Raw genomic sequence first — 16,580 nt, 5'->3', positions numbered from 1 at the left:
CAAGAGTGTGCTTCTCTATTAATATATAGGAGATAAATTGAACCGTCAATTATACAAAAATCTGAAAGAATTTTTTTTTGTTGGAATAACAAAGAAATCCAAGTTAAAAAAGGTCATGGAAAAAAGGGAAACAATACCTAAGAAATTATCCAAAGATTCAAATCCCAAAAGGGAAAGGATTATTTGAACCGATCTCTTGGCTCTTCTCTATAAAACCTCTTAGCCCCTTCTCAACATCTCACCAAACAAATTCATTACATACTTTCATATCTCTCTTCAAAAAACTTGTTTCTCTCATTCCGAAGTTAAGAACCAGAAACACGATCATGGCTTTAATTAATAACAACATGCTTTTCAGTTCATTGTTGATTCTTGTAGCTCTTTTTGGAGTTGCGGTTGGAGGAACCATTCACAAGGTCGGCGATTCGAATGGATGGACTATGATGGGAGATTATGAGACTTGGGCTTCTTCAAGAACTTTTCAAGTCGGAGATTCTTTGGTGTTCGCATACAACAACAATTTCCACGACGTCACTGAAGTCACTCACAATGATTTCGAGATGTGTGAATCATCTAAACCGCTTATGAGATACACAAGTGGATCCGACTCAATCACTCTAACCAAACCGGGACTCCAACAGTTCATATGCGGAGTTCCTGGTCACTGCAAGTCGGGACAAAAACTTCAAATTCACGTTTTACCAGCCTCGTTGGGTCCCGTGGCTGGACCGGTTCCTAGACCGGTCCGATCACCAAGCTCTTCCTCGTCTCCTTCACCAGCCAAGGCTCCACGATATCAGCATCAGATGGCTCCGTCACCTCTTCAAAGCGGTGCCTCGAAGTCAGCTTCTTGGATCGGCTTTAGCTTGTTGGCCTTGATCTTAGCATTCTAGTCTTGTCTTTTATCATTACATCTTTGTTTTTTTTAGCGAGTGTCAACGTTCGTTTAATTGTTAAACAGTGAAACAACATATTATTTTATTTTTCCATTACTCTAATTAGTTAGGTTTTGATTCCTTGTAATATTTAGTTTATTCATTAATGCAATACTTTTTTTAATAAAGAATATCAGGGATAGTATCATCAGTAATTCACCACCATAAACAAGTGACCCCTTTTTTAAATAATATTAATCGATATATACAACAAATGCAAATCTTCAAATTTGCTGTACCATCCAAATTTGAATTTTCAATAAATTAAATTCAAACAAAGGATATATAAACATTCAAGCAAATGAGTGAGTCTGTTTAGCTATAATTATGAACTAAAGATGTACCTATGAGCTTCCCTCTGTCAGCTAAGTCTTTCGTTATAGTTTCAAGCGTACAAAGTGAACTTACCAGCAATCACTTTTCCTATCAAACGTTCCCATAGGAAAATTCAGCCAATTGAAGGCAGCCAAATATTAATTAAACACACATATAAAAACGTCCGTGTCTTTTTGGCTTTCAACTAAGTGCTAAAGAGGTTTAATTATGGACTTGATTAGGGATTTTTATAGTTCACACGTTACTTACATCCTCTTATCTCAAACGTTTACTTCTTCGGTATATTACTCATTGATACACTACAAGCCCTTTTAAATATCTCAAACGTTTGCATATATCTCCAAAAGAGTCTCACTTAACCTTAAAACTTCTCTTTTCTGTTTCTATCTCCTCCACTCTTGTCTTGTCTCGAAAAAAAAAATGGTAAATAATAAGAAGAAAGTTGTAACTAAAACCCCTCCATCTCTCGCAGTTGTCAAAGAAAAGTCCCGAGGAAACAAAGATGCTGTTCCTGTTGAAGCACCGACTGTGATTTCGTATAATGATCGGATCAGGCCGTTGCTTGACACTGTGGACACACTGAGGAACCTGAATGTGATGAAAGAAGGGATACATCTTCCCACCATTGTCGTAGTTGGAGACCAGTCCTCAGGGAAGTCAAGTGTTCTTGAGTCCTTAGCAGGTATCAGTTTGCCTCGTGGCCAAGGAATCTGCACTCGGGTTCCTCTCGTCATGAGGCTTCAGCGAAGCTCTAGCCCTGAACCTGAGATCTGGCTTGAGTATAGGGACAAAGTGGTTCCTACGGACGAGGAAAACATTGCTGAAGCTATCCGTGCTGCAACAAAAGTGATTGCTGGTAAGCTCTCTCTCTCTCTGTTAAGTGTGTTTTTGCTGCAAACCTGCAAGAGAGATGACTGAGAATGAGAGGTTTATCTGAAAGACTGAAACTTGGAAGCTTGAGAGGAGTTAATTATATACTTTTCATAGAAAAACCTGAATTCCTAATTTGGTCTTTACTCATCTAATTTTTTTAAGCTGCTTAAACTAGTTTTGCTATATGATGGAACTTTTACAGTGTTATTATATGACAGAGGCTAACAAGTACTGACTATGATTACTGATGAAGTACTACAAATATACCTGTGCCGCAGGATCTGGTAAAGGAGTCTCAGATGCTCCCTTGACCCTTCATGTAAGGAAGGCTGGTGTTCCAGATCTTACCATGGTCGATCTTCCAGGGATAACTCGAGTTCCAGTGAATGGACAGCCAGAAAATATTTATGAGCAGATTTCTGGGATGATTATGAAGTACATCGAGCCTCAAGAATCGATAATCCTCAACGTTCTGTCAGCTACGGTCGACTTCACCACGTGCGAATCCATCCGCATGTCTAGAAAAGTTGACAAAACCGGCCAACGGACTCTGGCTGTTGTGACAAAGGCAGACATGGCTCCAGAAGGTCTCCTGCAGAAAGTAACAGCAGATGATGTGAGTATTGTACTTGGTTATGTCTGCGTCAGAAACCGCGTAGGAGACGAGACATATGAAGAAGCAAGGATACAAGAAGAGTTACTTTTCAAGACTCACCCACTACTGAGCCTGATTGATGAAGACATTGTGGGCATCCCTGTGTTAGCTCACAAGCTAATGCTTATCCAAGCAAGCATGATTAGCAGATGTTTGCCTGATATTGTACGCAAGATCAACCAGAAGTTGGAAACTGCTGTCCTTGAGTTGAACAAGTTACCAACAGTAATAGCTTCTACAGGGGAAGCATTGATGAAACTGATGGAGATCATTGGTTCTGCCAAAGAATCTCTACTGAGAATTCTCGTCCAAGGAGACTTCTCTGAATACCCTGATGATCAAAACATGCACTGTACTGCTCGCTTGGCTGATATGTTAAGCCAATTCTCAGATGATCTACAAGCAAAACCAAAGGATGCAACCGAGTTCTTGATGGATGAAATCAAGATCCTTGACGAATGCAAATGCGTGGGACTGCCCAATTTCATCCCTAGGTCAGCCTTCTTGGCTATACTCTCACAACATGTACATGCCATACATGACAAGCCAGTAGAGTTCATCAAGAAGATATGGAACTACATTGAAGACGTTATCTCATCAGTCATTTCTAAACATTCTGAAAACTTCCCACAGATTCAATCTTCCATTAAACGAGCAGGTCGGAATCTAATCTCCAAGATCAAAGAACAATCAGTGAACAGAGTGATCGAAATCGTCGAGATGGAGAAACTCACAGACTACACATGTAACCCTGACTACATGACGTGTTTGACTCAGAAGACAAACCAACAAGAGAGCTTCATCTATGCTGTTTTGATGGATGGGAACAAACCTGAATACTTCTCTGTGACTGGATTCGGGAATTTGAAGATCTCGCATCTGCGAAAGTACCACGCTCATCTGCTACATCCGGCGTTCGATATGAAGATGAGGATCACATCGTACTGGACGATCGTCTTGCGGAGGATCGTGGACAACCTTGCGCTGTATCTTCAGCTATCTGTGAAGCATCTCGTGAACGGTCAGTTTCAGAAGGAGATTGTGGCGGAAATGGTGGATGCAAAAGCTGGCGGAGGAGTTGAGAGGATGTTGGAGGAGTCTCCGCTGGTGGCGAGTAAAAGGGAGAAGCTGAAGAACAGTATCAAGCTACTGAAAGAGTCTAAGGATGCTGTAGCCGCCATTGTTGATCAGAATTGATGGTCGATTGTTTCTTCTTTGGTGAAGATCGGGTCGGGTTATGGAGATCGTTGATTGGTTTGCTTCTGTTAAGTCGGGTCGGGTTTATTTAGGGCCTCTTATGGGTTTTATTTTGTGGAGTTGGGCCTTTTGTGTTTCTTTTAACTTTCAGATTTTCAAGTTTATGTTTTTAACTCTTTTTTTTTTCTTTTCTTTTGGTATGGTAACCGATTGATTAAGCTTGCTTGAATTACTCTGACAAAGAAGATCTTCTACATTAAACTACGGCGACCCTCGAACTACTGTCCACAATAATATCTCAATCACTAATCATCAGAAGCGATATTGGCTGCAAAAAAGCCTACTAAAACATTTGTGATGGATATATGAGGCTATTTGCCTATTTCAAAACGCATGAGAGATGTATGTGGAGAACAGATAGGAGTTTGATGCTTAGTTAGTTAGGTTTGTGAAACTTGTAAAGCACGAATACATTTAGAATCTTGACATTATATTCTAAACCAAGCTAGGATAATGTTAATTCACTCTCTATGCATAGTTATATAAAACAAGAGAGTAGAGAGTAGACAACTTTCTACTTTAACATTAATGGGAACACTAGTTCCAAGAAATTATGTTCTGAACGTTGTCTACATAACTTAAATCATCTGCTACCATTCGAAATTACCAAGTGCTGAGCCCGACAAACGAAATCTAACAAGTATATTTATGAGCTTCCCTTTGTTAGCTTAGCCACGCCTTTAGTCATCATAATTCCAAATGTGTACATGAAAATTCCAAACGTCGACACCGGAGAATTCAGCCAATTGGAGTCAATAAAATATTTAAATACACACATATAATAAAGGATTTACTAGAGTTTTTAGCTTCAGCTATGAGCTATATAGGTGCAGTTACCGACTTAATTAGCTTTTTTCAATTCCAACATCAACATGCACGCTACTTGCATCCTTTCATGCAATTTACTTCTTTCGTATGTTCGTATATTCCTCATATACACAAGCCCTTCTACTATCTCTATATATATCTCTGCATATCTCTAAGTCAAATCTCACTTTCCCTTCAATTAAAGCTTCTCTTTGCTGCCTATAATCTCCTCTACTCTTGTCTTGTCTCAAGAATCAAAATGGGAGGAAGTAAGAAGCATGTTGTCACTAGAACCTCCACTTCACTCGCAATTGTTGAAACAAATACTCATCACAACAAAGATCTGGTTCCGGTTGAAGCACCCATTGTGTCTTCATACAATGACCGGATCAGGCCGCTGCTTGACACTGTCGACAGGCTAAGGAACCTGAATGTGATGCGAGAAGGGATCCAGCTTCCCACCATTGTCGTGGTTGGTGACCAGTCCTCAGGGAAGTCCAGTGTTCTTGAATCCTTGGCAGGTATCAGTTTGCCTCGTGGACAAGGAATCTGCACTAGGGTTCCTCTTGTCATGAGACTTCAGCGAAGCTCTAGCCCTGAACCTGAGATTTGGCTTGAGTACAGTGACAAAATTGTACCTACGGATGAGGAACACATCACTGAAGCTATTTGCGCTGCAACAGATGTGATTGCTGGTAAGTTTACTCTCTCTTTCTCTCTCGGTTGTAAGTGTGTTTTGCTACAAGAGGTATTACTGAGAATGAGAAACCTATGGTGTTTTATTTCTTATATTCTGGAACTACTAGTTGGTAACGTTCTGATTTCTTTTCATGCTGTTAACTATACTAGTTTGCTATATTTTGAAACATTAGTGTTACTTACTTACCATAGAAGTCCCTAACATTAGATATGAACAAAAGTTGTTAAATGATTCTGGAACTCCTTGTTTGGTTGGTCTTTATTCGTTTTGCTATATAATAAAACTTACACTCCTAGTTTAAGACTAACCAGTTTTGACTACTTGTGTTGCAGGATCTGGTAAAGGGGTCTCAGACGCTCCATTGACCCTCCATGTAAAGAAGGCTGGTGTTCCAGATCTTACCATGGTCGATCTTCCCGGTATAACTCGAGTTCCAGTGAATGGCCAGCCAGAAAACATTTATGAGCAGATCTCTGGGATGATCATGAAGTACATTGAGCCACAAGAATCTATAATCCTCAATGTCCTGTCAGCTACGGTCGACTTCACCACCTGCGAATCCATTCGCATGTCAAGACAAGTTGACAAAACCGGTGAACGAACTCTGGCTGTTGTGACAAAGGCCGACATGGCTCCTGAAGGTCTCCTGCAGAAAGTAACAGCAGATGATGTGAGCATTGGACTAGGGTATGTCTGTGTCAGAAACCGCATAGGAGAAGAGACGTATGAAGAGGCTAGGTTGCAAGAGGAGCTTCTTTTCAGGACTCATCCAATGCTCAGCCTGATCGATGATGACATTGTAGGCATCCCTGTTCTAGCTCAGAAGCTAATGCTTATCCAAGCAACTATGATTGCTCGCTGTTTGCCTGAGATCGTACGCAAGATCAATCACAAGATGGAGACTGCTGTCCTAGAGTTGAACAAGCTTCCCATGGTAATGGCTTCTACCGGAGAAGCATTGATGGCATTGATGGACGTCATTGGTTCTGCCAAAGAGTCTCTGTTAAGAATACTCGTCCAAGGAGACTTCTCTGAATTCCCAGCTGATCAGAACATGCACTGTACCGCTCGCTTGGCTGATATGTTAAGCAAATTCTCAGACAATCTGCAAGAAAAGCCTGAGGACGTGAGTGAGTTCTTGATGGATGAGAGCAAGATTCTTGACGAGTGAAAGTGTGTTGGACTGCCCAATTTCATCCCCAGGTCAGCCTTCTTGGCTATCCTGTCACAACATGTTGATAGCGTGCATGACAAGCCAGTCGAGTTCATCAAGAAGATATGGGACTACATTGAAGTTGTTCTGTCATCCGTGATTGCCAAGTATTCTGAAAACTTTCCGCAGATTCAGTCTTCTATCAAACGGGCGGGTCGAAACCTAATCACCAAGATCAAGGAACAATCAGTGGAGCGAGTGATGGAGATCGTTGAGATGGAGAAGCTGACAGATTACACATGTAACCCTGACTACATGACGTCTTGGACTGAAAAGACTAGTGAACAACAAAACTTCATACATGCTGTGTTATACGATGGGAAGAGGCCTGAGTACTTCTCGTTAACTGGATTTGGGAATGTGAAGATTTCGCATCTGCGAAATTATCACGCTCATCTGCTGCAACAGGCCTTTGATATGAAGATGAGGATCACATCGTACTGGACCATCGTCTTGCGGAGGATCGTGGACAACCTTGCTCTGTACCTTCAGCTATCGGTGAAGTATCTCGTGAACAGTCAGTTTCAAAAGGAGATCGTGGCGGAAATGGTGGATCCAAGAGCTGGAGGAGGAGTTGAGAGGATGCTAGAGGAGTCCCCATCGGTGGCAAGCAAGAGGGAGAAGCTTAAGAACAGTATCAAGCTGTTGAAGGAGTCGAAGGATGCTGTGGCCGCCATTGTTGATCAGAACTCTGGATATGGAGATCGTTAAGCAATTGCTTCTTTCACAAGCTTTTCGTGAAGTCGGCGGGTTTGGTTATTGGGATCGTTGATTGATTTGCTTCGGTTAAGTTGGATCGGGTTTTTAGGGCTCTCTGATGGGTGTTTTTCTTTTTGGATTTGGGCCGTTTGTGTTTTTTTTCTTTTGAACTATCTGATCTTTTATGTTTATGTTATTGTCGTAACTCGTAACGTTTTAAGCTATTTTAGCTTAAACGTATTGTGGTCTTTTACCGTTTGGAATGAATTCTAGTTTTATGTTTTATGAATTTTATTGCAGAATTTAATTTCGCCAACTTTTTTTTTATATTACTTTATGAATATGTTTTCATCTTTGTTCCGATTAAGTCCCAAAGAAACATATTTTGAGACTTGAAAATCAACAGTTACCAAAATTCAGATTCCAATGTCTTAACCACTAAACTAGACCATAGAACGCTTTGGCACAGATTCACCCATTTACTGTATTTATCTCAAATAAAATAAAAAGAAGTTACTTAGTAGACTAGGAAATGTCGAATAAAGTCAATAACTTCGTATGATGGGTTTGCTCGGTAGAGGAAAAGAAAAATAAAGAGCAAGTCCGTACAGAATTAAAGTAAAGTTAAAACCCTTACAAGAGCTTCATTGGCCTTGTGAGCATAATCAAAAAAGAAATCAGTATCATTCACAAAAGTGGAAAACATAAAAATAAACTATAAAAAAAAAAAAAAAATAAACTGTATGAACTCACCAGTATTACCCTATATTAGAAAAACGCTTTCATTCACAAAAGTGGATTACTAGTAAATCTTTTAAACTTTTATTGTTTTGTATTACCGAATGGGCTGAACAGTTGTTAAAGAAAGATAGGGATGAAGATAATACATGTGAATTAGTATTTTACATATACCTTCTTGTTCTAAAAACTAGGAGCAACTTTCAAAATACTTTGTAAAAGCTAAAACACCAAATGTCTAACATTAGCTAAAAAGCTTTTCAAACTTTTTCTTCACAAAAGTTAAAACACCCAACAAGGGCATCCACACTATATATGTCACCACCAACAAGAGCTTAACTCACTAAAAACCTTAAGTCTTTTTCTTTTTCTTACTTTCTCTGTCTCTGGTTTTCTTCTAATCTTTAGCAAAAATGGGAGGTAGTAAGATGCCGAATGTTTATGAGATTAACGTGCAAGGCGGGATGTCTTCTCTCTCAATAACCAACACAAATGTCCACGAGCATGTCCGTAATGAAGCACCAATCGTGTCATCTTACAATGACCGGATCAGGCCGTTGCTTGACACCGTCGACAAGCTGAGAAACCTGAATGTAATGAAAGAAGGGATCCAACTTCCCACCATTGTTGTGGTTGGAGACCAGTCTTCGGGGAAGTCAAGTGTTCTTGAGTCCTTAGCCGGAATCAGTTTACCTCGTGGGCAAGGAATCTGCACTAGGGTTCCTCTTGTGATGAGACTCCAAAGAAGTACTAGTCCTGAACCTGAGATATGGCTTGAGTTCAATGACAAAAGAGTTGATACTGACGAGGAGCATATCGCTGAAGCTATTAGCATCACAACTGAGGCAATTGCTGGTAACTTCTGACTTTCTCTATATCACAGTGTTAAAGTATGTTATAAGATATAAACCCGCAACTCTCAAGACAGACTCCTCACGCTTAGAAAACTAAGTATATTAGAGCCTATATGTGTTATTAGTAATCTGAATTTATTGCTGGGTACTGTAAATATGTTATATATCCATGTTGCAGGATCTGGTAAAGGGGTTTCAGACACTCCCTTAACCCTCCATGTGAAGAAGGCTGGTGTTCCTGATCTTACAATGGTTGATCTCCCTGGGATAACTCGAGTTCCGGTGAACGGACAGCCTGAAAACATCTACGAACAAATCTCCGGGATGATAATGAAGTACATCGAGCCACAAGAATCCATCATCCTCAATGTTCTGTCAGCTACAGTCGACTTCACGACCTGTGAATCCATCCGTATGTCTCGACAAGTCGACAAAACAGGGGAACGGACTCTGGCTGTCGTGACAAAAGCCGACATGGCTCCTGAAGGTCTCCTGGAGAAAGTAATGGCAGACGATGTGAGTATCGGACTAGGTTATGTCTGTGTAAGGAACCGTGTAGGTGATGAGACATATCAAGAAGCTAGGATGCAAGAAGAAATACTTTTCAAGACTCATCCATTGCTTTCTATGATTGACCATGACATTGTTGGCATCCCGGTTTTAGCTAAAAAATTGATGCAGATACAAGGAACAATGATTTCACGTTGCTTGCCTGATATAGTACAGAAGATCAAAGAGAAGATGGAAGCAAGTTACCTCGAGTTGAATAAGCTGCCAATGGTAATGACTTCAACTCAAGAAGCTTTGATGACTTTCATGAACATCATTGGTTCTGCCAAGGAGTGTCTCCAAAGGATTCTTGTACAAGGAGACTTCATTGACTATCAAGATGATCAAACCATGCACTCTACTGCTCGTTTGGCTGACATGTTGGGCCAATTCTCAGACAATCTACAAGCACAGCCAGTGATAGATGAGTTCTTGATGGATGAGATCAAAGTTTTAGAAGAGTGTAAGACTATCGGATTGCCTAATTTCATCCCAAGATCTGCCTTCTTAGCTATCCTTTCACAACGTATTGATGCAATTCATACGAAGCCGGTCGAGTTCATTACAGAAACATGCGACTACATTGAAGGTGTTCTGTTATCTGTTCTTACCAAATACTCTGAAAATTTCCCACAGATTCAATCTTCAATCAAACGAGCCGGTCGGAATCTAATCACCAAGATCAAGGAACAATCAGTGAACCGTGTGATCGAGATTGTTGAAATGGAGAAACAGACGGATTACACATGTAACCCTGAGTACATGACAGCTTACACACAGAAGATTGCTGCACAAGAAAACTTTATCTATGCTGTAGTAAACAATTATTCGAACGTCCACTCATTAACTGCATATGGTTTTGGGGAGGTTACGGTTTCGCATCTTCGGACGTATGATGCACAGTTGCTAAGGCAAGCGTTCGACATGAAGGTTAGAATCACAGCGTACTGGACGATCGTTGTAAGAAGGATTGTGGATAACCTTGCTCTTTACCTTCAGTTCTCTGTGAAGAATCTTGTGAACAATCAGTTTCATAAGGAGATCGTTGCGGAATTGGTGAGTCCTGGAGGTGGAGGAGAAGTTGAGAAGATGCTGGAGGAGTCTCCGTCGATGACGAGCAAGAGGGAGAAGCTTAAAAACAGTATTAAGCTCTTGAATGAGTCCAAGGAAGCCGTTGCCGCCATTGCTGATCAGAATTCTGGGTAAAGAGATTGTTAAGCGATTGCTTCTTGGTGAAGGAAGATCGTGTTTTTAGGGTTTTGATCTAATAATTTTCTTTTCAAAGTTTGGGATTTTGGTTATCTCTCTGTTATGTTTTAAAACTCTGTTTTTTTTTTCTGTTCGCTTAACGTCGTAATAATATATAGAATATATTATAGATTGTTGTATAAGTATAGCTGAAACCCAGTTTATAAATAATATGATTAAGACAAGAGGGATGATTAAAACTTACTTTATTTAAACTTAATTTAAATACAAGAGTAAAGGTACAAACTTTGAAAACAAACTTATAAAAACTAGAGAGTAAGATGTATAGGGAGTTTGTGAATGATCGCTAAAAAACACTCTGCCCTTTCCTACTACTTTCACTTTCTTATTTATATAAAGCTGTATGAAGTTGCATGAAGTTGCATAAATTGTTGTAGACGTGTCCTATTTTTGAGATTGCGATAGATGAGTAATCCTTTGTTGATTGAAGTCTTTGTCTTGTTATAGTCTTGAAGTTTTCATTTCTTGGTCTTGAAGTCTTGTATTGATAGTTGAGCTGTTGCATAATTGGGTTTTTGTCTTCATCTTGTCTTGAAAATTGGAGTCTTGATGGAGTCGGTGGAAGAGGTTGCTTCTTTTTTCTACAAAATTATATACTAAATATATATGTAGTTATATTACAAGCATGATAAAAATATTTAAAAGAGCTGTAGTAGCATACTTTCACGTTTTTTTTTTTTTTTTTTTTTTTTGGATAAAGATGTTTTAAAATGGATCGTCGTCTTGCGTATTGTTGTCTTGTGTTACATCATCTTCATCGTCTGAGGAGGATATTTGCATTGCAATTGTCTCGAAGAGTTTCTTGAGTTTTTCTTTGCCTTTACTTTTCTTGGATCCGGAGGACGAAGTTGTTGATTCTGTAGGACTTGGTGGTTTGCGGGGCGAAGTTTTCGTTTGAATAGGTGGTAATGCTTGGGATACTGTAGCTATGGATTGCTTAATTTGTTGATGTGTCTGGATCCATTTCTCCAAGTTGGATAAAGAGCAGCGGTCGAGGTTGTACTTGTCCCACCATTTGATTCTGAATTCTCGGACTAGTGAATATGGCATCTCCGGTAAGATGGGTAGAAGGTTGTAGTGCCAAGATAGTATCCAGGGTATTCCCATATCTATGTGGAAGGCTATCTTTGGTAGAGGGCCGATGAGTTGGTGCTTTTCGTGTTTAGTGTAGTAGGGTAGTGAAACCTTGGGTATTTGGGGAGGATATATGTCATCAGTTGGGCCAAACCAGTACCACAATTCGTAGAACCATCCTTTTATTGTCTTGGGGCAATGAAAGTCGAAGGAGAGGAACCAAGAGTGATCATAGGTTCGTAAGTAAAAGGTGTGGAGAAAGGCTTTCTGGTAATCTATGTAGGTAAATCTTGGAATATGGAACCCCGTGATGGAGAATTCTTTTGCAGTGTGCAGGTTTATGAATCCGAGATCTTGGGGATTGCATACTTTGAGAATTTTGCAGGTGGAGTAGGAAATGAGGTTTGGGTCATTCTTGTCGGTATGGTGGGTTATTTCTACTGATTTGGTGTCTACGAGAATGAATTCGTAGAATGTGCGGTTTTTGGTAAGGTTGTCGGTAAGATATTGGCTTTCTTCGTAAAATATGCGGTTGGTATATTGGGTTAGGTCTTTAAGGGATATTGGTTTGGTGAATGAGGTTGTAATAAGGTGTTGGCGTTGTGGTTTAACGAAGTAGGACGATTTTTGGTCTACGGTTTTTTGTGAGGTGGATGGATTGGATAGGGGGTTGACGGCTTTTGCATAGGATAGAGGAGGAAATTCCGCCAACGGAGAGAATTGGTTGCTAGTGGTTAATTGCTTTCCTTGTAAATGTGGTTGATTCTTGACGTAGTCTGATGCACTCATTGGTTTCTTTTGTGTTTCACTCATTTTGGTGATCCTGAGATTTTCCCTGTAAATACTCCCTTGTTAGAAAATCAGGTAAAGAATTATTTTCTCCTTTTATATATTGTATATCGAAATCAAAACAGATAAAATAGCTTGCCATCTAGCAAATATTTGTTTAGAAACTAAGTTTTTAACATCCTTTTGTAAAATCTCTTTCGCCGATTTGCAATCGACACATAGTAAAAACCTTTTGTTTATTAAATCATCTTGAAATTTGAAATACAATTTACTATAGATAAAACTTCCTTTTTAACTGTAGAGTAATTCTTTTTTGGTCCAAGCCAAACTCCTGAGTGGAAACGGACTATAGACTCTTGGGTAGACTCTGGCATTTTCTGTTTAAGGATCCCCCCGTAACCTATTTCTGATGCATTTGTTTCTACTATCATGAATGCATTGGGGTGTGGGATGACTAGACATGGTAGTGTTATAACCTTTTTCTTGATGTCCTGGACTAGTCTAGTATGCAGACTTGACCATGGTATGGGGTTCTTTTGTAATCTTTGAAATAATGGTTGTATAGTTTTTCGAAGATTAGGCAGAAAATCAGATATGTAGTTTAAGCAACCTAAAAATCTTTGTAATTGGGATTTCTCTTTTATTTCATCAGAAAATTTATTTGGAAATTCTATAGATCTAGATATAGGTGTTATAGTACCTTGATAGATGTTGTGGCCTAAAAAACGTATTTTTGTTTGAAATATTTGCATCTTTTTTCGGATACTACTAATCCATGCTTTTTTTAACAATGTTCAAAAAGGTGTATAGATGTTTAAATTGTTGGTCGATAGATTTTGAATATATTAACACATCATCTATGTATACAATAGAGAAGGTGGAGTAAGGGTTAAATATTTCGTTCATTATATTTTGAAATTCGGATGGTGCGTTTTTTAAACCGAAAGGCATAACATTCCATTCATAATGCCCAAAAGGCACTGTGAATGCTGTTTTATATTTATCCTTCTCAGCAATTTGTATTTGCCAAAATCCACTTTTCATGTCAAATTTAGAGAATATACAGGCGTCATATAATCGCTTTAATAGATCTCTTTTGTTTGGTATTGGGTATTTTATCCATTGTATTACATTGTTTAAGGGTTTATAGTTGATTACTAAGCGTGGTACTCTTTCTTTTTCAGCTTGGTTGTTTACATAAAATGCTGAACAACTCCAAGGAGACTTGGATTTTCTTATTAAGTTTTTATCTAGTAATTCTTGTATTTCTTTTTTGCAATGTTCTAGAAGTTCTTGATTCATTTGAATGGGTCTAGCTTTAGTTGGGATATTTTTTTCGTTAAAATATTTTTCGTAGAGTATTTCAACAATATATTTTTTTCTTTCTCAAAAGGCATTTGGGAGTTCAGAACATACTTGGTTTAGTAGTTCGACTTCTACTGTTTTTACTTTATTGGTGACTTGTGGATCACTTAGTTGTTTTTCTATCTGTTGGTATTTTATTTCTTGTTGTAAATATTGTATCTGTTTTTGTTTCCCATCTATTAAGTTTATGGATTTCTCTATTGTTGAATTTTGTAAGGCTAAGATTTCTTTTGTTTTCATTGGGGATAGAAATTCAAACATTATTTTTTCTCCTACAATTTTTGTGGTAATTCCTAGTTCTGTAACCTTAAACGGATAAATTTGTGTAAAAAACGGAGTTCCTAGTATAACTTCTTGGCTTAAGTTTTTTACAAGGATAAATTGAGTTTTAAAACAATAATTTTTGTTACAGATTTTTGCTTTGGGTAATTTATAGTTGACCTTCAAACTACTTCCGTTTGCGCCGCTAAGTTTCTCATATGTTTTTTCATATAATTTTGTAGGAACTATTCCTTCTCTAATACAATTATAGTCTGCTCCTGTATCTAGAAGTGCTATTGTTTCTAGTTTAAAATCATACCCTATTGTAATGTGATTTTTGTATACCATTTTTGATAGTTTATTTTGTTTATTATATGGATATATTCTTCTTCTTCTTTTGTTTGTTTATGGTTTTCAGGGTTGCTTGTGGAGGGTTGGTCCATTGTTGTGGGTGGAGATTCATGGAGTTTTGGTTCTATAAGGGCTAATCTAGCGTCTACTTGCAATTGGTGAAGCTGATGTTGGTGAACTATTTGTTGTAATTCTTTTATTTGTATTTTTAAATTTTTAACTTCTCCTTGTAACTCACCAGTAGTTACTTGTTTAAATAGTGTTGGAGAGGGATATTTTTCTATTATTTTGTTAAGACTAAAAGGTTGTGGAGTTAATAATTGATTTTCTCGTTGCACTAGATCTTTTAATTTTAATAAATATTCTTTTTTTGTTTCTTGATCATCTATTTTATCTATAATATCTATTAAAAATTGTTTATCAATGTCTTTTGTAATTACGTTTATTGTTTTACAATTGCATATTCCATCTGAGATATTTTCAGAATTTTGAGAGGATGTGTCACTTTCATCTTCTATAATGTCTAGAGAAGGGTCGCTACTGAGTTCTTCTGAATTTTCAGTTTCTGAAAGAAGCAATTTTTCTAAAGGGTCGCTACTGAGTTCTTCTGAATTTTCAGTTTCTGAAAGAAGCAATTTTTCTAATTTTTCTCTAATGTCTTGTTGATCGTGAAATATTTCATTGATTTTTCTTTTCATTTTACAATCTGTGGATTTATGTCCTGGCCTTTTACAGTTCCAGCATATAATTCTTTCTTTTCTAGATGGTTTTTCGTTGGTGTTTTTGTTTTTTGTATAGTATGAGTTTGAAAATTTCTTTGTAAATCTTTTCTTTTTATTATAAGGTTGTGGATAAAAAGGTTTATTTTGTTTGCATAGTTTTCATCTTTCCCTAGAAGGTGGAGTGAGACGGTTGTAACCATATTGTTCACAAAATGAACCCATAGTTTCTCCAAATTTAAATTTGTTACTTTGTTGTTTATCTTTGTGTTCTTGACATATTTGTAGTCCTTCATTTTTTAATAAAGGCAAACAATTGACTAGAGGTTATTGTATCCCATGGTATTGGTTGTCCTCCAGAATAGTCTTTTAGTTTATTAATTAATCGTTCTGCGAAAAATGATGGTAATCCTGCGATGAACCGTTCTTTCCAGAAGGCTTGGTTGCAGTCGTGTCTTTGAAATATGTTGGTTATAAATATATCTTTATACCATTTAAAGTCCCTTAGAGTTGGACATCTAAGATTTGTTAAAATAAGTTTTTTACTTGTTAGTTCTTCCGAAGGGTTTCCTACAAAAAGCATGGTCATGGTGTGGAGTAATACTTCTACAGCGTTTTGAACTTGGTCTTCTTCATAAAAACCATCTTCTCCTTCTACTCTTCTAGTTTCAGTATGGTTTAGAATAGAATTTTGAGTTTCTACGCCTAAAGCATTGTCCCACCAAAATTTTAAGGCTCCATTGAAGCCCGAGATTAGCATGACACATGCTTGGTGGTCTGACATTCCTTTAGCTTTATAGGATAGGGTTGCCATCCCCATTTCTTGAAATAAATTCATCATTTCATATTCGGATCTGCCATCTATATTCCATTCATATATGCCTTCTCCGTTGTAAAAGTTTGTTGAAGGAAATTTATGATGTTCTTCAAATAGTAAGTCGGGTGGTGAGTGCCTTGGGTAATATGGTTTTTTGGATGGTTGGAAGTTCCTTTTTATTCTATTTATTTCTATGTCGGTTTCAGATTGAATATCTTCATCAATATTATTTATTCCCTTAGCTTTGTCTAGTCTGTCTAGTCTACTTGAGATTGATTTTAAAATCTCATTTTCTGGAAATTTAATAGGTTTTGTTAAT

The 16,580-nt window shown here is 38.0% G+C and overlaps 3 protein-coding genes and 2 pseudogenes across 3 annotated transcripts; all 5 read left to right on the top strand.

The window, feature by feature from the left end:
• Positions 1-311: 311 nt before the first annotated feature.
• Positions 312-951, top strand: LOC104789335 (mavicyanin pseudogene; annotated as a pseudogene).
• A 623-nt stretch (positions 952-1,574) lies between these two features.
• LOC147944128 (dynamin-related protein 4C-like) lies at positions 1,575-3,996 on the top strand. Its single transcript, XM_087450530.1, has 2 exons — positions 1,575-2,127; positions 2,423-3,996. Exons 1-2 carry the CDS (start codon positions 1,692-1,694, stop codon positions 3,994-3,996), a joined length of 2,010 nt encoding a protein of 669 aa, XP_087306656.1. The 5' UTR covers positions 1,575-1,691.
• A 1,059-nt stretch (positions 3,997-5,055) lies between these two features.
• Positions 5,056-7,758, top strand: LOC104789334 (dynamin-related protein 4C-like). Its single transcript, XM_010515050.2, has 2 exons — positions 5,056-5,558; positions 5,896-7,758. Exons 1-2 carry the CDS (start codon positions 5,123-5,125, stop codon positions 6,732-6,734), a joined length of 1,275 nt encoding a protein of 424 aa, XP_010513352.2. The 5' UTR covers positions 5,056-5,122; the 3' UTR covers positions 6,735-7,758.
• LOC147944127 (dynamin-related protein 4C pseudogene) lies at positions 7,194-7,487 on the top strand (annotated as a pseudogene).
• A 770-nt stretch (positions 7,759-8,528) lies between the features above and the next one.
• LOC104787120 (dynamin-related protein 4C-like) lies at positions 8,529-11,044 on the top strand. Its single transcript, XM_010512639.3, has 2 exons — positions 8,529-9,068; positions 9,246-11,044. Exons 1-2 carry the CDS (start codon positions 8,627-8,629, stop codon positions 10,820-10,822), a joined length of 2,019 nt encoding a protein of 672 aa, XP_010510941.2. The 5' UTR covers positions 8,529-8,626; the 3' UTR covers positions 10,823-11,044.
• The last annotated feature ends 5,536 nt before the right edge of the window (positions 11,045-16,580 follow it).

The sequence above is a fragment of the Camelina sativa genome, chromosome 5 (assembly GCF_030686135.1).
Source record: "Camelina sativa cultivar CO46 ecotype springtype chromosome 5, ASM3068613v1".
NCBI lineage: Eukaryota > Viridiplantae > Streptophyta > Magnoliopsida > Brassicales > Brassicaceae > Camelina > Camelina sativa.
This window is presented reverse-complemented; position numbering and strand designations above follow the sequence as displayed.

Excerpts from the sequence above, each read along its gene's own strand:
- LOC147944128 (XM_087450530.1), top strand. The coding sequence starts at position 1,692 with ATGGTAAATAATAAGAAGAAAGTTGTAACTAAAACCCCTCCATCTCTC. Across the intron at positions 2,128-2,422 it reads TGCAACAAAAGTGATTGCTG|GATCTGGTAAAGGAGTCTCA; the intron begins GTAAGCTCTCTC and ends CCTGTGCCGCAG.
- LOC104789334 (XM_010515050.2), top strand. The coding sequence starts at position 5,123 with ATGGGAGGAAGTAAGAAGCATGTTGTCACTAGAACCTCCACTTCACTC. Across the intron at positions 5,559-5,895 it reads TGCAACAGATGTGATTGCTG|GATCTGGTAAAGGGGTCTCA; the intron begins GTAAGTTTACTC and ends CTTGTGTTGCAG.
- LOC104787120 (XM_010512639.3), top strand. The coding sequence starts at position 8,627 with ATGGGAGGTAGTAAGATGCCGAATGTTTATGAGATTAACGTGCAAGGC. Across the intron at positions 9,069-9,245 it reads CACAACTGAGGCAATTGCTG|GATCTGGTAAAGGGGTTTCA; the intron begins GTAACTTCTGAC and ends TCCATGTTGCAG.